The sequence below is a fragment of the Neofelis nebulosa genome, chromosome X (genome assembly GCF_028018385.1).
Source record: "Neofelis nebulosa isolate mNeoNeb1 chromosome X, mNeoNeb1.pri, whole genome shotgun sequence".
NCBI classification, from domain to species: domain Eukaryota; kingdom Metazoa; phylum Chordata; class Mammalia; order Carnivora; family Felidae; genus Neofelis; species Neofelis nebulosa.
The window spans coordinates 34,367,080-34,389,410 of record NC_080800.1 but is presented as its reverse complement, the minus strand read 5'-3'; the positions used below and the strand labels follow the sequence as shown (position 1 = coordinate 34,389,410).

The 22,331-nt window shown below is 47.1% G+C and overlaps 1 protein-coding gene across 2 annotated transcripts in view; it reads right to left on the bottom strand.

Annotated features, from left to right (window-relative positions):
- Positions 1-949: 949 nt before the first annotated feature.
- TSPAN7 (tetraspanin 7) overlaps positions 950-22,331 on the bottom strand; it is a 127,901-nt gene continuing 106,519 nt past the window's right edge. The window contains exons 3-8 of one of the 2 annotated variants that reach the window (XM_058714417.1): positions 21,144-21,218; positions 18,704-18,799; positions 16,958-17,113; positions 11,167-11,250; positions 2,196-2,271; positions 950-1,931 (exon numbers count right to left, since the gene is read on the bottom strand). In XM_058714417.1, coding sequence (XP_058570400.1) covers positions 2,203-2,271; positions 11,167-11,250; positions 16,958-17,113; positions 18,704-18,799; positions 21,144-21,218 — 480 coding nt within the window. In that variant the 3' untranslated portion in view covers positions 950-1,931; positions 2,196-2,202. The remainder of the gene's footprint in view (positions 1,932-2,195; positions 2,272-11,166; positions 11,251-16,957; positions 17,114-18,703; positions 18,800-21,143; positions 21,219-22,331) is intronic. The other variant, XM_058714418.1, reaches the window with a different exon arrangement.

Here is a 22,331-nt window from a genome sequence, read left to right as displayed (position 1 = left end):
AGCAGGGGAGGGGAAGAGAGAGAGGGAGACAAAGAATCCCAACCAGGCTCCAGGCTCTGAGCTGTCAGCACAGAGCCCAACGCAGGGCTCGAACCCACAAACCATGAGATGATGACCTGAGCTGAAGTCTGACGCTTAACCGACTGAGCCACCCAGGCAACCCTAAAAATGTTGATCTTTTGAAGATGAACTATCTGAAGGTGTGGGGCAGTGCCCTTTGTAAGCACCGATGTATGTTCAGGCTAATAAATGCATATGGTTAGAATGCCATCTCTGTCCTCATTACAGGTTGTTCTACAGAAAAGAGGGGGCTTTTTAGATCTACTTTTTTGGGATCAATATATACTTTTACTAGTTTTTTTTTTTCCTCTAAGGGGACTCATCAGGAGGAAAATACAGATCGCAGATAACATATGCTGTACCTATTGCTAAAACGTTCTTTTAACCAAGTATAAGGATTCCATACTTTAGTATAAAGCAGGGCATGGGGATGACGGCATGGTATGATGTCATTTCTTCTCTAGACTATCTTCCTTCAATCCAGAGGAGAAAAAAGTAAGGGAAAAATACACGCTCATTAGAAACAACAAAGGAGAGAATCGATGCTCATTTCCTTTTTTTGTTGGTTTGTTTTAATGACATCCAGACTTTTGAAAACCGCTGAAATCTTTCTGCCTCTAGCCTGAAATAATGCGAAGCATCTATTTTTTGCAGCCAACAGTAATACATCCTGTTCATGATAAATGTTTTAAGTTCCTGAAGTGTTCATAAAAAAAACCTAACCCTTCAGCTTTGACACTGCCCGAGGCTGTTTCGGTAGGGTGAGAGCATGCGTGGAGCCGTGTGTCAGCGTGGAAGGTGGTCCTCCTCCAATCCCCCGTGGAACAAGATGAAATAGAAATACGTGTTTAGAAACTTACACAACAACCAAAGAACAAAACAAGGCAAGTTGTAGTGATTCTATTTATTAATACATGTATCACAAATGTTTCACAATATCAATGCATTCTTGTTGGCATGCTAGACAGAGGCATTGTTTCTGAAGGTCTTCTAAAAATATTTTGACTTTGTTCCCCCTTCACACTCATTTTTAAATTGATTCGATGAGGTCCTCGATGTCTGTAATGTCAATGCAAAGAAAAAATACAGAAGTAAAATAACACAATAGCAATTAATTGGGGAGAAACAGAAGTAATATTTCCTTCACAGGAAGTAACAATACGGCTTGGTAACAGGATTATACAGGTTTCAACCGAGAGGCATAGGTGCACTAAACTGTCTACACATACCCAGGCATGTAACAATAACGAGCAAGGAGGAGGCCACCTAACGCTCAGCAGTTCCCTTCATGCGTGACGCATGCTTTTTTTCTCCGCATGGACAATTACTGATGTATCTCTTTACATATCCTAGGCAGCCTGAAGAAGGTAGTAAGAGCCTTAGTAAAGGGAAAACCAAACCAAAGGAGGTTAAGCCAGAAGAACAGCTAGCTAGCTGCTTATCTACATCAAGGGGTATGGCGTTTATCGATCAGGAGGAAGGGCTAGCAGGAGCCTTCCACACTACATGCAGGGCCCGGCCGGGCCAGTGATGGTGGGATGACCAGTCACCTACAATGAGCTGCAGTCGGACCAAGTACAGATGGAGGATCTGGTGCGCACGGGGCCTCAGGTGGGATCCGCTAGGACCGGATGCAGGGAACCTGGCTACACTCTGGCACACGGGGCTTCACAAAATGGAACGCTACACATGATGCGGGCTGGAAGGCGGAGCAGAGACTGTGTGGGCGGGTCAGTTGCACGCTGGGTGGGGGGTGAGGGAGCGCGGGACAGGTGTGTTATGCACTGTGCTCTGACATCCTTTGCAAGTCTTTCAAAGATTGCCGTGGTTCCTTTTTAAAACAGGTCTCTTAGGCCATCGTTCTTGAAAGACTATGAGAGAAATGAAAATATGTGAGTGACTCACCATTACTAAGGACTGAAAAGAAGGTGACAGGCTGAAAAGGGCACTACATTTTGCACAAGAGCAGTGACCACATCTCCTCCCCAGCACCACGGAAACGAGGTTTCAGCACATGCACAGGTGCCCCAGCGAGCAAGTAGTTAAGTGGCCAGGCGGTACCCTTGCCCCTTTGAAGGGTAGTATGTGCCCCAAAGGGAGAACCCCGAAACTGAACGCTCCCCACATCCACTCACCTTCTCCTTACACCATCTCATACTGGTTGGCCGTGATGAACCGGGACAGACAGCAGGCCAGCAGCATGCCGATCAGCTGGTGCCAGAACGAGAAACGAAGACCAGAGTCTCAAGTCACGGAACGACACACGCCTATGACCCTCTAGATGTAATTTTTTTTAAACGTTTATTTTGCGAGAGAGAGAGAGAGAGAGCAAGCATGCGCGAACAGGCGTGTGTGCGCATGAGTGGGGGCGGGGCAGAGAGGGAGGGAGGGAAGGAGAGAGAGAAAGAGAGAGAGAGAGAGAGAGAGAGAGAGAGAGAGAGAGAGAGAATCCCAAGCAGGCTCCACACTGTCGGCGCACAGTCCCACTTGGGGCTCGAACTCACGAACCCGTGAGATCATGACCTGAGCCGAAAGCAAGAGTCAGACGCCTAACTGAGCCACCCACGGGCTCCACCCCTGGATGTAATTTTTGACAACTGAGGGTTTTTCCATGTGAGTGAGGAAAAGGGCACTAGAGAAAAAGATCAGAGGTGATCTCAACAGTGGGGTCGAAGACTTCGGGAGTCTCGCTGCTCAGGCAGGACAGCTGGAGGCTCTAGAACTGGCCATAACGTCCCACTGCAGCTTGCTCTGGCCGCTTGAAAGCAACTTTTGACACATAAGCACTATTTAAATTTGTTCCCGTGTTAGGAGAGTAGTGAAAACACTGAAGGACCACGGAATCCGTGAGGTCTTAACAAAAAGGCCAACATTTAATTCAAAGCTGTAAACACATGCACTGGGAAGAGATCTCAACGTGGTATGCCACCTCAGCCATACCTGGCTGACGCGAGCACAGTTCTTTCCTTGAGACAAGGAGACACTATTCTTGACCAGGTGAGTTTGCCAGTAAGAAAGTCATGGCTCGTGAGAGGGAGGTGTTAGGGAGGGGAAGGGGAAATCAGGGTTTTCTCTTTGTCTCTAACCATGTAGATATTTTAGGCCTAAACGAGCCCATCCACACTGAAGGCCCAACTCCTAGGTTTTAGGGGCTCTGGAACAACAGAGAGCAGGATATCCCCACCTCCTCACAAGACTGTGACTTCAGTAGCACAGGTGGATCTGATAAAAGCTGCTGTGACACCATCCAAACATCCTCAAGCACAACTGTTCTGCTTATTGGAAACCAAAATTCTCATTCCTGACTCTGGAGGATCAGCATTCTTTGGACAGGAACCTGACTGTGCACTTGAGATAAGAGGCCTGCAGCTTCTCTTGGCCACATGGAGTCCCTTCTCCTTAAGCAATTGGCCTTTTTTTTTTTTTTTTTACTGGATCAAAGGTGGGAATGACCTTTACAGATAATCTGGCGCAGTGTCACTCCAAGTGTGGCCCCAGGACAGCAGCATCAGCATGCCGCGGAACCTTGTTAGAAATGCAAATTCTCAGGGCCTCACCTCAGACTTGTGGGACCACACTCTGAGGCGTGGGGCCCAGAAGTGGTGTTTAAGGGGCCCCTGGCTGGCTCAGTTGGTTAAGTGTCTCCGACTCTTGGTTTCGGCTCAGGTCATGATCTCCCGGTTCGTGGGTTTGAGCCCCACATTGAATTCCGTGCTGTCAGTGAGGAGCCTGCTTGGGATTCGCTCTCTACCCCTCCCTCTCAGAATCAATAAACTTAAAAGATAAAGAGTTTGTGTTTAAACAAGGCTTCTGGGTGAGAGAAGCACTCAGCGCAGTCCAGGTAGTTGCCCTTATCTTACAGGCGGAACACGTGCAGCCCACACCAGGTCCCAGTGTTGACCTCTGTTCTGTTGGCTTTCCACCCACCCGTTCAGGTTCCCGTCCATCTGGCTACCTCTCTTGCTGAAATCTTAGATTCTTATCTTCCTCTTCAAAAGTAAAACCATGCTGTGAAATATAAAAACTATAGCCTCTGTCAGGTAAGGAAAAACCACCACCTTATTGGGCTCACCCTCCCTCCTACCAAGGCTCTGGCCAACCTCATTTTGTGCCACAAGATACACAGTCCTGTGCATCTGGCACCAAACCACCAAAGGAACCATGGCTGTGACCTCGAGAATTCTATGGCAAGTGACACATTAAACACCCCCCCCCCCCAATGATTGTAAGGACTTTGAACCTCGTAGCTCGTCCCTTTTCATTAGAACTGCCATTTTCCAGGACCACTGCCATACCAGAACATAGTGGGAAGGTTTAAAACCCAGATTTCCGGGGCGCCTGGGTGGCTCAGTCGGTTAAGCGTCCGACTTCGGCTCAGGTCATGATCTCACGGTTCATGGGTTCGAGCCCCGCGTCAGGCTCTGTGCTGACAGCTCAGAGCCTGGAGCCTGTTTCAGATTCTGTGTCTCCTTCTCTCTGTGACCCTCCCCCGTTCATGCTCTGTCTCTCTCTGTCTCAAAAATAAATAAACATTAAAAAAAAAAATTTTAAAACCCAGATTTCCGCCAAAAAAACATGTGAGCATTAGAGGAACAGCATATTCGAGTATATCCAGCTCTCTAACCCTTCCCACCTCCCTGTACAATGTTACCATCCCAACATTCCAGATAAAACAACGGGCTCAGGGGAGGAGAAAGAATCTTCCCCCAAACCACACTGGTAACTCACATTGAGCTCTACCTGTTCCCCTGGAGGAGGACAGCCCCTTTCCTTGTCCCCCACCCCTACAGCTCGGCCTAGACCCTGTCCTTTCCAGAATACCTCCTCCGTCTCACATTACTGGGGGTTCTTTTCTGCTTCATTTTGCAAACTTCAGAGAGAGAGGGCTTTCAGTGGGCATCTCCTCATTTGATTTCGAGTTCCTAAACTCTTCTTTCTTTGTGAAGCTTATCAGTTTCGTGTTTTCTCGTTGAGCTCATGTGTGCTTGAAACACAATAGTTACCATTATGCTTCATGGTTTGCAACGCTGCTAGAATTCAGTACTTTCCGATGCTCCTGGCCTCTGTGGCAATTCATGAGCCATACAGCCCGAAATCTCTTTAGAGTGTTTAAGTATTGCTTGTATCCAAAATCTCTGATTTCAAGGAAATAGAGCATGTGCCTCCACTTTTTTTTTTTTTCCCACAACGGGAACGGCATCATTCTTAAGCACTGGACATACCTTCTCACAGAAACAGTAACTTTTAAAAATATTGGCACAAATAAAAGCTACTTGCTTTTAAACTTACTTTAGTGTATATTTCTGGGGCACAAACACACCTTCCTGTTTGCCCATGGAAAAAGACAGATTCTAAAAATTATTATTTTTAAGTTAATTCATTTATTATTTATGAGAGACAGAGACAGAGAGAGATTGAGAGAGAGAGAGACAGAGCACACAAGTAGAGAAGAGGCAGAGAGAGAGGGAGACACAGAATCCGAATCAGGCTCCAGGCCCTGAGCTGTCAGCACAGAGCCCAGTATGGGGCTTGAACTCAAGAACTGTGAGATCATGACCTGAGCCAAAGTCAGACGCTTAACTGACTGAGCCACCCAGGCACCCCTGGAGTTACTGATTTTAAATTTGCTACTGCATTTTTAATCATATTTGCAAGAAACTTTGATCTCTCACCTCCATAAGTACCAATTAAGGGAAAGTCGGGGTTTGGGGGGAAGCATCCTATACTTAATAGCAGCTATTACCAAATGACTTGGGGGGTACATAACAGAAGGCCTGTTCAGCCAAAGTCATGGAAGACTCAGGGGGAGGACAAATGCTTGCTTGCCACTAGACGGAGAAGTCCATCCTTATTTAGATGATACTTTTTCTCGGGTCAGATATATGTAAAAAGCACCTCAAAGAGCAGAGGTATGTTCTGTGGGGTTCCGGGCTGCCTTTGAGGACCACACTGCTCATATGCATGAAGGATGCAGTACGTAGGCATTTGGACAGACTCCTGCTTTAAACCCCAGGCGGAGGCAGAAAAGAAGACCTGGTCTCTTATGCTGGAAACCCCTCAGGACGGAGACCCCAGAACCACCACTTGCCATTCTTGTGGCTGGTGAAATGCCTAATATCATACAGCCTATGGAGTTTTAGTCTCTGTCTAATTTTTGGAGGTAAACTTTTATTTTTCCCACTCTCTGCCTTGCCGGTACTATATTCTACTTTCTTTTGGGTCATGAAAACCTCTGGGAGGTTCTGCTGCTTCAAGAACTGAGAAACTAAGGAGGGGGGAGAGAGAAGAAAGGCCCTCTACTTAACAAAAGGGTGACTCCAGGCTTTCTCAAGGCGCTCTCACATAGATGGCTGAGCGGCCTGGGTGCCGCAAAGCTCTAGGGACGTGGATTGCATCACTGGGGCTCTGCAAATCACAGCAACAGGGCACATTCCTAGAGGTGGGAGAGAGGGGCTGGGGGGTGGGTTGCCCATGTCAGCAAAGGCAAGCGATGTAAGAGGAGATAGGCCAAGGGCGTCCTCCCTGCCATCACCATGGGAACCAAATGTGGCCCAAGACCTGATGGCTGAGGGGTGGAGGGAGGATGGCAAAGTTGTAAAGGCAACTTTTTCTTTTAATGTTGATTTTTGAGAGAGAGGGAGAGACAGAGTGTGAGCAGGGGAGGGGCAGAGAGAGAGGGAGACACAGAATCTGAAGCAGGCTCCAGGGTCCGAGCTGTCAGCACAGAGCTCGATGCTGGGCCCAAACCCACGAACTGTGAGATGGTGGCCTGAGCCGAAGTCGGACGCTGAAGCAATTGAGCCACCCAGGTGCCCAAGGCAAATTTCTTAATAAGAAAGTTTCTTAATAAGAAAGTGACAAGCAATAGATCAAAAACTTAGATCTTTATAATGCCTGTGGAGATTTTACGCTAATGACTTCAGTGGGAAACTAAATAGAACTTCCAAGTCTTTGGGAAAGTGCCGAGGAACCTGGTTTGACATAAAACTGTACAAATGCTATCTGGGACCATCTCAGGCCCTGAAAGAGGAGTAAGTAAATAGCTCCATTAACTTTCTTTGGCCATGTGTCATCTAGGCTATCAACAGCTTTGTCCTGCCCTCTACATGGAAGAGGTCAACAGGTCCCAGAAAAGAAATCCTGGTTCGTAATGAATCATCCCAGCAGCCTATGGGCCCTGGGGGAGGCTCTGCAGGGGTGAGGGTCAGAGCATGGATGGGTAGGAGGAGGATCTGTATTTTGTGATGAGTACCTTCTTGCTTTCAACCCCACAGACTCAAACCCTTGCATTATGAAAGCACACAATGAGTTTCCCTTAGGTGCCACACCTGAGGCAAGAACAAGAGGGATCTTTGGCCCCAAGATTTGACATAGCAGGCCAGCTAGAGAAGTCAGAATTATAATCCTGGATCTAGAAGAGCAGCCTAATCTCAAGCAAGCCATTCAAGTCTCCCCCGTTCTGGAAAACACCTCTACCGACCCCACTCAGGACTGTAACATCTTGTGATGTGGAGAATTAATCCAGCCTAGTGAAGCCCTGTGTCTATTTACATTGGACGCAGAAGCGTTACCACTTCTCCCCTGCAACACACAGCAGAAAGCCAACCAAGGTGGGAAGGGGCGTCACAAATGGAGTAAGTGTCCAGACCCAGACACCCTCACCTTTGGCTTCCAGGCCGTGTTAGGAGCAGGGGAGGTGATATTCCCGGTTTTGTTCCCTCCGTTTCTCTCTCGCTCTATCTCTCCCTCCTTGTCTCTCTCCTCTCTCATGCACAAATATGCACATACATTCTGCTTGAGTGTGTGTCTCTCCAAGCTCTCTTGAGTAAAAGAGAAGCTTTCAAAGATGCAGGGAGGAGATACCCTCTCAAAACACTCCAACCTCCTGCTACAAATTTCTAGGGCAGTGGGACCTGCCCGTCCAGTCCAGACAAGCGGGCTTTCCCTTGACAGGGCTCAGGCAATGGAAGTTTGTGGAGAGAAGCCTCAAATGCCTGCCCAATTCCTGCTGTCCACAAACAGAACTCAAGGGCTTTAAGTTAGCTAACGTGGCTAACGGGACAAAGTTTGCACAGTGTATTAAAAGGCTAGACTTGGCTTAGTTTTCCTTGTACTTTATACCACCTTTAATTTCTGACACAACAGATGGGCAAGGCCAGTGTGTCCCGACAGATGAGAATGATGGATGTCGCAAGAGCAGGTGAGGAAAAGGGCAAGGAGCAGGTAGAGGGCAGGTGAGGAAAGGGGAAGACAGAGAGAGAGAAAGAGAGAGCCGGCAAGCACATGAGAGCGTGCTCTGTTCTTTCCTACCTACTTTGGCCTCTACTCAGTAGAACTTCCATCAGTATAGGAGGGCCAAGACATAGGCTGACATGACTGATTCATCTAAACAAGCCAACATTTGCTGAGTTTTACTCTGGCGTCGATCTTCAAAATTTTGAACACTGGTGGCTAAAGCTTCCGTTCTGGGTGGTTGACTGGAGTCAGTATTGCTGGTTCTACCTGAATAGGCATCTAGTAAGTGGCCACCACTGTTCCAGAGAGGCCATGGATGGATCTACTGGTACCTGGAAGCCAACTCCAGCTTCCAGGAGCCCCGAGGCTGCTGGCACCATTAAAAACTGCAGCTGCTAGCACATCAGGCTAGTAAAAGCCAGCGATGGCTCTTCTTCTCCCTGCCCCAAGTTGAGCGTGGCAGGTCCCAAGTCTTGTACCACTGCACCTGTCTGGTCACGTAGGTGGATGGTATTAGCTATGCAAGGCCACCGGGCTTTGTGTTTTGTTTTCTCATCCCAACCACTATGTAGGACCTTGAGGACACCTAGAATCCCTGCAGAGAGTTTGTTTGGGGGTTCCTTGAGGGGCTTTGGCCCCTCTCTCACTGCCCTAGAGGGCCACAGAACAAACTCGACCATCCCCACGATGGGGATTTCTCCAAGGTTAGTGCAGACAGCTTAATGCTCATCAGGCAATTGGTCTAAAGCATAAATCCCCACACACCCCTCCACAGGGAAGCATGAGAGAGAAGTAGAAGCGAGGTCTTAATCAGATCCTTCATGACTTGGTTCACCTCACTAATGAAAATAGGAGAATCCCCTGTGCCCCCTCATGGCTACGCAGTAATATTCTTGGATGATAGGTTTTGTCCATGAGATTCCAGGCTCTGTGATGCTCTCTTCTCCCCATGGAGAGTATTGACATCATGTTCCTTTACGGTTCTAGGATAGCCATTAGGGGAGACCTATATCCCTTCTTCCAATGCGACAGCTGTCCTCAGTCACCAAGCACAAGCCTGGCCTGTCGGAGGCGTTAACCTGACACCACATATACATGTGGTAAACTGGACGTACAAGCTCTCAAGTGCACCTTGCACATCTATATCGGACATGACGTCCTGGAGCCTCTACAATGTCCCCTGGCCATAACAGATACGTCACTGAAGTGTTACTACTCAAGTATGATAGCAATCGGAAGAAAGGGCGGGGCAGCAACTTTCTGCGAAACGTCTTTGGAGACGCATTGGCACTGTTTGTGGTGTCATTCTGTGTCGGTGTGTTGGTGTGTTGAAGGTTTAATTCATTTCCTGAGCTACAAAAAACGAAGTGTGGTAAAAGAATTTTAAAACTGCTGGAAGGAGCACACACTCCTGTTGGATGATTCCACACGCTCTTGTGACATAAAATGTCACACGGGATTTTGTAACCACTGAGGAAGAAAAGCTTTTCGACACACCTGAGCCTAAACCCTCTCTTTGCAAAAACTACTAGGGCAATGTTCTAGTCTTTGATCTAAGTGAAGGTTACACAGGTGTAACATAAAGGTGTGTTCATTTTGTGCTAATTTATTAAGTTGCACATCTATAATTAATGCATTTTTCTATATGTGTCATATTTCAATTAAAAAGTTTTAAGGATGGGGGTGCCTGGATGCTTCAGTTGGTTGAGCGTCTCTTGATTTTGGCTCAGGTCATGATCTCACAGTTTGTAAGATCGAGCCCGGTGTGGGGCTCTGTGCTGACAGCACGGAGCCTGCTTGGGATTCTCTGTCTCTCTCTCTCTCTCTGCCCCTTCCCCTCTTGCCATCTCTCTCAAAATAAATAAATTTAAAAAAGAGTTTTAAGGACAAACTTGGCTAAAAAAAGTACATTCGCATTACGAGGCAGGAAGGAAGGAGGTATGGGGGCGTCGGGAAGAGGGAAGCATAGTCTGAGAGAGCCAATATTGAATTCGGGCAGGGGAAATTAGAGTGGTGGAGACAGGACTGAGAGAGAGAACATTAATTAGGCTTTGTTAGAAAAACGATCTGTTGGTCTGAAAAAATTCTGAGTTAAACATACATGAAGTTTTCATTTGGTTGTTGAGTATACATGCCAATCCTTCTACCCATAGCAATATCATAGCAACAATGTATCATTGGCTGTGAGATCAGAGGCCTGTGGAGGAGGGCCAAATTTTTTTAGATTTAGATTTTTAGATTTAGTTTAATCTTCTTCCATCCTTGAGTATGTGTTGTTCACTTCATGTGCAGAATTAGTTCCCCTACTATTTTATAGACACTGGGTGGGGATATAGGGATATAAAATTTAATATACAAAAATTCAGTTTCCTCTAAGAACCACTAGTCCTTAGGAGTAAAACAATGATCACAAAGATGAAGTTTGCTAAATGTAGACTTTCTGGAAAAGGAGACGTCTCGTGCATAATCGACAGGAACTAAGAACAAAACCGGGACAGGTCAACCAGGAAAAAAAAGCCTCCCCCAAATCCAGATCAGCCATTTGATGCTTGGAGTTGTTTATGCTCCAATTAAGACAGCACTTTGTTCAGTTAACCTCCATTTGACCTACAGAAGAAGCAAGTTGTTTTCTGGAGCTAGTCATTAGTTGAACTGTAACCGATATTCCCTTGATGGCAAAACTTCATTTAAGTTGAAAAAGGAAAATCAATAAACAGATGACCTGAGGACTAATGAGCAAGGAGCTCTGACCCCATCTATCAGCCTTCCCCAAGGAACAGGGAGGCAGGAGGGGAATCCGGAGACCAGGGAGGGAGGCCAGGGCAGGAGGCTGGGGAAGGACAGGCCTGACCGCACAATGACGCAGGCTACCTGGGAGAACGCGATTCCAAAAGCCACTCCAGCGATGATCCCCATGTTTGTCTCCATGAAACTGGTCACCAGATCGTAACAACCCTGCAGAGAGAGAGACAGAGAGAGAGAGACAGAGAGAGAGAGACAGAGAGAGAGAGAGAGAGAGAGAGAGAGAGAGAGAGAGAGAGGGGTGGCCTCAGAGATGTGTTTTACCCAGGCCAGACTGGGCTGTGTTAACTTGTGACACTCCCAGCAAACATTCTGACCCCGAAGTCAGCAAGTACAACTGCAACTCACCCTAGGAACTCTCATTAGCATTCTTTTCAAACTTAAAAAAAATCAGAAAAATTCCAAACATACAGAAAGGCACAGAGCGTAGTACAGTGAACCCGGAAGTAACTCCTTCTCTAACCTCGTAATTAACACGTGGCCAATCTTGTTTCATTTAGAGCTCCTCACCTCTCCTCCCCTGGCTTGATTATTTTAAAGCCAGTCCCAGATATATACTTTCAGCCAGAAATGTTTCCGTAGTAGGATTAAATATAGCAGGAAATCTGTAAGATCTATGAGGCAAATGCTGTAGAGGTAGGGAAGCAGACTCGAAGGATACAAAGGCATTCCACATCCTTGCACGGAAAGACTCAGCATCACAAACATAGTTACTAGCATTTTGACAACAAATGACAACATCTCAGAAAAAAAAGTGAAATCATCTGGTTAGAGAATGTGCTTGAATGCCTGCCACCTTTATGGTGTTTTGGGGTTCTTCCTAAGGAGATCATTATTTTATTTTTTTAAAACAGGGAAAAACCTATGTCTGAAAGTCCTCTTTTCCACAAATTTACTATGTGACCTTGGACAAGTCACTTCCCATTTCTGGAGTCAGTTGACTTAATCCATAAAATGAAGTGAATTTCCCCATAACGTACTATGAAATCTTCAAACGTGATTCAAACCAACACAAGTTTTACCAATTTCAATGGTAGTTTGATACTGATAATGTGAATCACCTTTCTTTAAAATAAACGATCTGGTTGGAGTTCAACAATGTTGCTGAACAAGTTTTTTCACTGTTGTTTTTCAGGATTACATTTTATCAACCTAGTCTAGGTAGTAAGCACCACAGTTTGTGTATCGCCCATAATGCAAAGGCGAAAGTGGACTCTTCCTGTTAAGTACCCAACAGGTTGAACTCTGTGTGTGCGTGTGCCCGTGTGCATGCATGCGTGTGTGTATATTTATTTGAAACTGGACCACATCAACCTAGATTTCTGAACTGACATAACAGACTCAGAAGACATGGTCTTTTTCCAGTTTTCTGAGAGAGGGCTTCTACTTAAATGTCTCAAGTCTGCAAAAATCAAGACATTGATTTCAAAAGGGGGCAAAAAGGATTCTTGCTTATCAAGAAAGACACACTAAATTGTAATAATATCTGAAGAACACACAAAAAAACCACGTCTTCCACATTTAAACTCAAAATTTAACACTGTAATATTTCTCGTAACTTACGAAAATTCTACCAATGCTGTACCTTCTAATGAGTGATATTTTATGTAGCCTCAGTCTGTCTGCAGAGAAGTACATTAACGTAGCAGCAGTGCTTTAACATGTTTCCTTTTTTCATGTGTATTTATTTTTTAGAGAGAGAGAGAGCCAGCCAGCGAGGGGAAGAGAGAGGGGGACAAGAGCTGTGTTGACAGCACAGAGCCCGACGCGGGGCTCGAACCTACGAACCGTAAGATCATGACCTGAGCTGAAGTCGGACGCTTAACTGACTGAGCCACCCCGGTGCCCTTGACACGTTTTCGATGCAATGGGAAAACTACACTTCTTGGTTAGCTGACGCAAATTTGAAGGCTGGGGGCGGGTGGGAAAGGAGATATATGACTACTTATGAGGAGTTCTGCAAATTGATTCTCTCTTTATTGTAGAAGATTGCTTGCTGATTTCATTTTTACTAGTGAAAGTATAAAACCAAACTACTTTTCAAAAGGTGGTGGAAGGGAGAACAGGTTGGGTTAGGAAGAATTCAAGGAGAGAAAAGAAGAGAGATGGATATTTGAACACTTTGCCAAATGGTAGCAATTAAGACAGAGCTTTGCTGAGGTGGCCGTCATGACCGTATCTTCTCCAGGCCAGTGACGGTCGGGTGGAGGAATGAAGTTCAGCCCAACACCAGTGTTAGGTCAGCTCAAAATATGAAAACACAAACCCAACCACACAAACCAGAGAGAAGCAAGGTGGGTGAGTTTCTTACTCTGCAATATATTTTGGCATAGACATTTTTCCTATGAACTTGGATTCTGCATTTTGCTAATGCATGATTTCTATTCTGTTGTAGGAGATTCCACAATCAATCACATTTTTGATAAGCCCATGCCACATCAGCAAGTGAAACCAGAAAAATGAGGTTCCCGCCATTAGGGCAATTGTGACAAAATCGTTCTCTCCAAACCTTGCTTCTCAAAGTAGGGCTCTTCCAGGGGCAGCAACAGCAACCATCACCTGAGAGTTTGCTAGAAATGCAGAATCTGAGGTCTCGCTCCAGACTCCAGAATCTGTCAAATCCCCAGGTTATTCATTTTTAATGAATTTTAATGAATGTGACCAATATCTCCAGATGTTTCATATGCCCTTTAAAGCTTGAGGAGTACTCTTCTAGAAGAAAAGTTCTCACATGGTTTTTCACTCCACAGAAGAAAGCAAATTAATGAAGCCTATCAGAGGGGGGGTTACTTAAAATGAGAAGGATGGAACTGATTTCGCTTTTTTTGTTGTTGTCTCCACAGTGTAAGGGCAAGGCGGAAATAAATGCTTTCCCTCTCTAGACTCATCTCCATTACTCACCACGTGGACCCACAGGCCCATCCTCCAGATCTCAACACAGACCGGCAGACCACAAGGACTGCCGTGGTATTAGAACACAGGCCGTGTTTGTATCCCACGCCATGGTCCCCACTACACCGTGATCTTACCCGCCCACAACAATCCCTTTTAATTTCCTAAAATGAAAGCCTGGTGGTCCAGGTGTGAGATAAATCTACAGAGACCTGCTAAGTGTCCTAGGAAACATCCAGAGACAGAATAGGTCATTTGCTTGCCCTCTCAGCATGTCGAAATCAACACAGTCGCCAGTGGGAAACAGCTGTCAGTGGCAGATGTTTGATATGAGGAGTAGACAGCTCGTCCCAGGCAGGTTCTGGGAAGAGGTGTATCAGTAGCGGCCAACCAGAATAACCATCTCACTTCCTCTTGTTCTTAAAAAAGGTCAAGAATTCCTATGGAGTAGGGGCTCAGTCAATGCTGTTTAGCCATGTGAACCTGCAGCTATCTCAACATCCTGCTAACAAAACCAAAATAAATTCCATCCCTCACACAAAACAATAAACATCCTGCTTAACTATTCTCACCTCCCCCCTGCTCTCTGCCCATTATTTGTACAAGGTAGGTTTCTCAGGCTGCCAGGAAAGAGCCAAGAGTCATCCTTCTGTGCTATTAAAGCATAGGGTTCAAGACACCAAAAGATCTACAGGGATTTAGAATATATTTATTCTAGACAACAGGATTCCATAGAACTACAATGTGGCAGTAGTTAAGCCTCCCGGGGGAGGGAGCTGGGGGGTGGCTAACACTTATAAGTATCTACTATTAGTATCTTCACGTCGTCCCCATCTCCTGCCTCTTACAGGTGGGGTATCTGAGCCTCAGACCCAAGAACTTATCTCAGTGGTTCGTGTGGGCATTGAATGGGAATATCTGATAAGACTTAGTAGACAAATTTCAGTTTTCACTCACTTTTTCTCCATGGAGAAAGCCAGGTCGGAGGAATTAAGCACCTTTTCCAGGTATTTGAGGTGGCCAAGAAAACGTAAAGCAGGACGGGGGCAGGAGGTGGGGTGGGGAGGCAGGGAGTGAGGTCAATTTGTAGGTTATCAATGAAATGGAAAAAATGTTACCCTATCTTTCTTTCTAAGGATCACAGAGATGCACTACAGGCTACGGCTCTCAACTTGCTTGTGAATAGTAACAAAAGACCCTCCAGCCGGGGCCCTGGGGTATCTTTCCTAATAAAGGACACGGTGTGGTGTAGTGGAAGACAGACCTCACCATCATCAGGGTGATGTTTACGTCACAGTTAACATTTAACATCGCAGTTCACGTTTCTCTTGTCTATACTCTGGGCCAGGCACTGTGCTTTAGATACTTTATGTCACTCAATCCTCGTATCAATCCTAGGTGGGGGGGATGATCATCTCCCTTTTACTGATGCGAAAAAGAAGACGGAGAAAGGGTAGGTCACTCGATCAGGGCTGCACAACCAGCAAGTGGCTGAGCCAAAATTTAAACGGGAGTCTGACTCCAGAGCCCATGCTCCTTCCTGACTTGTAGATCTCCACCTTTCACAAAGGAAATTTCGCTGTAATGGAAGACTTTATCCAGGTTGATGGCTGCCTGCTTCAACAAACGACCTCTTGAGACTTTGCTATGCCAACGTCTCACAGCCAAAAGCATTTCTTATCTTTTATAAATTGGAGCGTCCACTGCAGCTGGGTATGCTCGGCGCTTCGTAAAATGGCAGCATACCAACATCTATGGGGGCTCAGTGGGGATGTCCACAAGGAAACCAGAAGTCACCTTACTGATGAGAGGCAAAGGAAGCCTCACGCTTTGGATTCATAAGAAAATTCCAGTAGGAGCAGATGTCCTCTGAGCTAAGACAGGAAGTGGAAGCAGTCAGTACTGAACATCTTAACCTCACGACACCAGTAGCAAGCAATAAGCCCAGAATGACAGAATGAGCTTCTAGAATGGCAACAATGCTCTGTAGCATTTATGCTACAAATACCAACATTAAATGGGTAAAATATAGAGACCATTTCTTAACATTCTAATCTTGAGAACATGGCTATCTTCTATGAATTATTCAGTAGTTGGCCCAGATCACATCAAGTTTTGAAGACCTTGCAAGAACAGAATTTTATCTTAGTAAGAAAAGATAATTTACCCGATGGCTGCGGAACAGCAGGTAAAGTCAACAATAGGGTGTTTTTTTCCCCCTCCCTTCTGTTTTACCAAAACATATTTTTTATCTGGAATTTCTCTAAACATTTAAGAACACAGACCCCCTTCACACAGTTTTATCATGCCTTCATCATATTCTCTGTGAAGTGGGATACAGAATTGGTCTTCCTTTTTTCTCTGACTACTGAAATTTTATTTCCTTCATTTTTAGTACATGCTACCTTGCAGATTTCTTTTAGCCTGTCTTTTCCTCTCTCTCTCTCTCCCTCTCCCTCTCTCTGATTTCTTTGGGAGTCAGGATTCTGACAGTGAGTTGAAGCGGAGTTGCTGATTTCTTTTCCTAGAGCCGAGAACGCCCTAAAATAAAGGCCACCCTCCTGGCAGGAGCAGATGTTGTCTGTCAACTCTAGTCCCCCTTCCTGCTAAGGACTGGCACCCAGCTGTGAATAATTCCATGTTTAGAAGGTAGATTAAGCAGAAGAAAGACAGCCAGAAAGAAGAAAGGCAACATTCCCTGTCTGACATCCGCACCAGGGTGAACAGGAACCGTAGCTAAACCTCCCTAACTACGCCTGGTAGCTTCTTGCTGACTCACAGCTCACTCCTTCAGGAGCGGACAGCCTCGAGTGCCTCTCCCAGGCACCAAAGGGCTGCACAGAAAGATCCCGCACTCTCTCCTGGACTACATTTCTAACCCGTTTGTCACAGTTCCATAGAAACAACAACAAAAAGCCCTCCCCCAAACATTCACCACGGATCCCGTCAGGGCTGACAGGAAGTGTACCTTCTGGTTAACTTTGGTGGCCGCCACAGTCAGATTGTGTAGATCCTGGGAATTGCAGTCGGTTTCGTTCATGCAGCAACTCAGGGGGATGCCGCGCTCCAGGAAGTAGGGGCTGGTGCTCCAGTTGGTGTAGTTCTGCACGCCACAGCAGCTCAGCTGTTAACGGGGGAGGGGAAGAGCCAAAGAGTGCAGGTCAAAGACATAGCAGTCTCCTCCCTCATGACCCTGCACCATTTAGAAGAGAAACACGGGCCGAGGCCCTGAGTGAACAGGCACAGCTGTGGTGAGTACAGATGAGCTGAGACTCCATTAACTATTATATTCACCGGGAGGCTCAACTGGACTGAGAAAAAGGAAGTCAATCCTAGATTGCGTTTTTGTGTTGGCTTCCTTACCAAGTCCACAAAGCAAAGCAGTAGGTTCTCTGGCCTGGATCAGCATCAAAATCAATAGTTGGGTGCTATTGAAGGTACAGATCAACTAAATCAGGATACTGATGGGGAAGCTGAGACAAAAATGGTTTTAAAAATCTCTTTTTAGGGGTGCCTGTGTGGCTCAGTCGGTTAAGTGGCCGACTTCGGGTCAGGTCACGATCTCACGGCTCATGAGTTCGGACTCCGCTGTCAGTGCAAAGCCCGCTTCAGATCCTCTGTCTCCCTCTCTCTCTGCCCCTCCCCTTCTCATGGTCACGCTCTCACAAAAATAAATAAACATTAACAAAACTAAAAAGCTCTTTTTAGACCTTATAGATCTATAAGATCTCTACTGGTAAGTAATGGTTTAGGGTGGAGAATGATGTACACAGAGGAAGAGAGAGCTGTTGTTGGTAAACTACAGCTCACCAGCTGCCTGATTTTGTAAATCAAGTTTCACTGAGACACAGCCACGCCTGCCCATTTACACAATATGGCCGCTTCTGTGCCATAAGAGCAGAGCCGCGTGGCTTTGACAGAGACTGTACCACACTCAGAGCCTAATTACCATATGACCCTTCCCATAAAAGATGTGCCAACCCCAGACATAAAGAGTATTCAAGGAAATGGGGCAAAAGTGGAAATGGATTAGTGACTGGGTAAAAGGTAGCTAGTTCCTTACATTCTTCTAGCAACTTTTCTGTTAAGTTTGAATTTTTATCAAAATACCAAAAAGAAAAAAAAAAATACTGCTTCTGAAGTAACAAAACAAAACATGCAAAAAACACCCCAGACCCAAAACTTCCCCGGGTGCTCCAGATGGGCCATCAGCTTGAGCACCTCCAGGCACGAGACCGCCATTTTCCTCATCTCCTCTGCAAAGCATCAGGCAGCCTAGGGCCTTCCCACTCCCGCCAGACCCTCGGCTTCTCCTAGGCCCCCTGCCCACCCCACGACACCGCCCATGCCGGTAAACACGGCTCATCTGAGCTCTCCACCCAGCCTATACACACCACTTCCAGAATGCTCAGCAAGGCTGCCTATACCCACTGCCTCCTTTTCGAGGCTTCAGATTTTCAGGGCAAGCTGGCTTTCCTTGGGGTGTTCCTAATTCATACTGACGAAAGGCAAGCCACAGGCAGGGGGCCCTCTTGATACCAATGGCCCGGATAACTGGCCCCTGGACCAGTGCTGGGTGTGAACTCTTGGACACAGGACCGGAGAGCGGGAGTCAAGAGCAAAGGCTGACGGCCCCCCACCCCCAGCAGCCCCCCAGGCCGAAGGCCTGACGTCACGGGCGGTGGCCAGCCCAGTCTCCTTCCCTGGGACTTACGCTGCGCTGCACGTGATCCACCGCCCGGCTCCTCTCATCGTTGCCATTGTAATTCTGCATGGCGTCCGTGTAAGTCCTCAGGAAGGTGTCCTTGATCTATGGAAGACAAGGGGGAGTGCGGTTCTGGTCCACTGCCGCCCAAATGGACTCATGTTCATGCCCACTTCTACCCCAAGATGACCTCTTCTGAAAAAAATCTCTGAATAAATGTAGGCCAGGGAGGGAATGCCGTTTCCTGAGACAAAAGACCTCAGAAAATTCGCTGAGGGATTTGAAAGAACGCTCCCCTCATCCCCAATCCAGAGGAACCCAGTGAAGTGGCCAGTTTCTGAGAGGGCTGTGAGGGTGAGCGGCCAACCTCAGGTCTGGCTTTTTCTACTTACGGTCTTCGAATTGACTGATGCCCACCCTTCTGTCCATAACTTTTCCTGCCCTTACTCAGAAGAATAACAAAGGACAGGCCACTGGAGGGCAGGAAGCCTGCTGTGGCTGTGACGGGAAACAGGTCCCTGTTCTAACATACAGGGGGAGGGCACAACCAACTTTCACTTACCTGTCCTTATAGGGGCCAAAAAGAGAGGCTAAAAGATATGAACTTTTCTTACTACTAAGTAGTTAACAAAACCCCTCCCCTCCTCTGCGAGCGCATTTGACTGTGGGGTAACTTTCGAGCTCTGTTCCCCTGGAAACCTGCTGAAGGTAGAGTCTCAGGCGTGTTACCAGGCAACTCCACACTTAGGGTAAGACTGCCCCCAATTGCCCACATGACTCTGGAGTCGGGGGGACAGCAGATGACAATAACTGCCTGCTGGGAAGCTTAGGGCTAAGTATGGCGGCTCTCTTGACTAGGCATGTTCCTTGCTGAAATACTGGACGGTATGCCCATGGGATAAAGAAGAGATCAGTGGGCACTAGTCACATGGAGCTTCTAAGCCATGGTGGATGCCACACCTGGCTGTGTCCTTTCATGTCACTGCACCTGCGTTGTCTGTTGTGGGCAGGTGCACACAGAATAGAACTGGGCCGCTTTGAAGACTTCCACTCGCCGGTGGTCAGAGTGGCATTGCAACCCCTCCCCCTCCCCCCAGCTCCCTTAAGTGTTTTAGATGCACAGAGGGGAGGTAGATAAGGGGGCCCAGGCACTGGGTATCAGGGACCACTGAGAGAACCCTCCACGCCCTAGTGGAGCCCAGTCACGGCAGTATATTGGGGGGAAGGGGGCAAGGGCTTGGCTGCATCTGGGGTTCGCACACCCACTGGGGGTACCTCTAGGGCTACCGAGGCCGTGACTTCATCAGGTTTCACCTCACCTGAGAATAAGAATGGGGAATCTAATTCCAGATATGGCACCTGCACAAGATGGGTTCTAGAAGTCAGCCTTGACACCTGAGACTGCACCTCTGGTAAGGGGAAAACCACAGCAAGTAGGGGAAAGGGGCAGAAAGTGCATAAGCCAGCTGACTGGGAACTGAACTTGGTCAAGCACAGAACCAGGGTCTGGGACAGATCATGCCAGACTTTCAACGGCCTCATTGTCTTTTCCACCTCTGTCTTGCGCTTCTTTTCCTTTCTAACACGTGCGTATCTACTTGTGGCTTTACTGTTATTTACAGGGTGTGCTAACAGCCTATCGGGGCGGGGCGGTAGGGTTGTCAGAACCAGCCCTTTATCATAGCACCTACCCTGCCTGACCTATCACCACTATACGTGTCTGAAAGGCGACACCACGGTGGCTACAGACAGCATGAGGACGTCTTAGCTCTGCCTGAGCGGCTCCCCATGGTCTGAACAGAGCAGCCACAGTGAGGGTATGGGTGAGAATGGCCACACACGATACCAGACAGCCAGCAGTGTCCTTGAAACTACATCACGATCACAAAACAGTATTCGAAATCCTTTTTCTCCAGCTTTAGAAGTCTAAAATAGGACATGTGAATTAGAAACAAAGCGCTGTAGGGGTTTCAGATCACGACTGCCTTCTCTCCTTCCGCAAGGCTCCTCGCATCTGGCCTCCATTTCTACCCCCCCAGTTGGCAGGGGGTGGCCCCCAGGGCTCTGTGGAGGAGACAGGGGAGCCCAGGCTGTTTGGGGGATACCAAGCCATCACAGAAATCTTGGGCCTTGCTGAAGCTGCTATTTTAAAAGGAGTATTTAATCTACTTTGAAGGTCACTTGCTTTAAAACCGGGTGGAGAATCATTTCAGGCAGTAGCTATATCAAGAAATAGACGATCAACAACTAAGGTTTTGAGTTTGGCGAAATTCCTGTGGCATTTAGATTTTTATTGGCATTTCAGCCCATATTAAGTGACATTTGGAAAACAGCGATACCACCGGAGATGCCAGCTAGCCCATATGTGCCCTTTACACATTGTGAGAGGTTTCAGAAATCCTCCTCCCAAAGCCCCTTTCAGTGAGTTCTGTACTTCGTGTATACTCACCTCATGACGAAACACAAACCCTGAAATGCCAGCTACCAGCTCAGCCAGGAACACCAGGGACAGGAACATGGCATACTGAAAACCAGGCACACAGGGACAGAGTCAGACACGTCAGGATGGAAATGAGTGTTCCTTCGGGGTAGCTAACTTCTTATCACAGGGAATCACACAAATCCTCATATTCCCCAAAGTTTAGGAAAAGCTTAAAAATACCCTTGTCCAGATTTCCCCACATGAGCCTCAATATAGAAACGTGTCTGTTTAAATATGCGCGAGCATTTTGGGCCACACATGCTAAGGAGAGCACATCCGGAGACTGGGCTCAACCGGGAGAAATCTGGAAGGGCTTTTTATAACTCAGGTATGCACTACTTGTGATGCCGGAATCGTCGAGTGGGAAAGTACTCTGGAGGTCGCAGGACACGGTTCTGCCCCGTCCGGGAGTCCTTCAGACCAGCTCGGTCACGATGGTCAGCCGGCACCTGCATGCACCCTTCCTCTAGCATCTGTGAGCCCAGCCTAGTCCCTCCACCCACGCGCCCCTTGCAGCCCATTCAGTTTTCACAGCGTTCCAATTGCTGGAAAGGCTTTCTTTCTCCTGGCCACAGTCTGCCTCCTTGCAACTTCTACTCCCTGGTGTCAGAACTGCTTTCAAGAGCTAGAAGCACCAGCCCAACCTTGCTCCTCCACAATCGCCCTTCGTATGTGGGAACACAGCCATGGTGCCAACCTGCTGCTTCTCTTCAGGTGGGCAAATCCCTCCAGTTTTCTTGAGCAAAGCTAATAAAATGGCTTCCAAACCCCTTCCTCTGTGACTGTACCGATCCCATCCTGACAGAAAGACCAGAACACGCACAGGTCAACGTTCTTCCTCGATACGGTGATCGTGCCTGAATGTAGCACTTACAGCAGGGGCCGGTGGGCTCCGTACCGGTCTTGTTCTGCACAGTGTGTGGAGTCGCTAGTCTTTAAAAAGCAAAGAAGCTGTACTACTAACACTCTCCATAAGCATCCGAAACCCTTAGTGCTTCTTACTCATTTCACGCTTCCCGTACTTCCCAAGTTGAGTGTGTGTGCGTGTGCACACACGTGTGCCTAAGTTCAGGGATGAATTACATGGTACTTATGAGACATTAAGGGTTTCCATTTTTGTGACTTTGAAAAGCAGATAAAAGGAAAGAGAAGTGA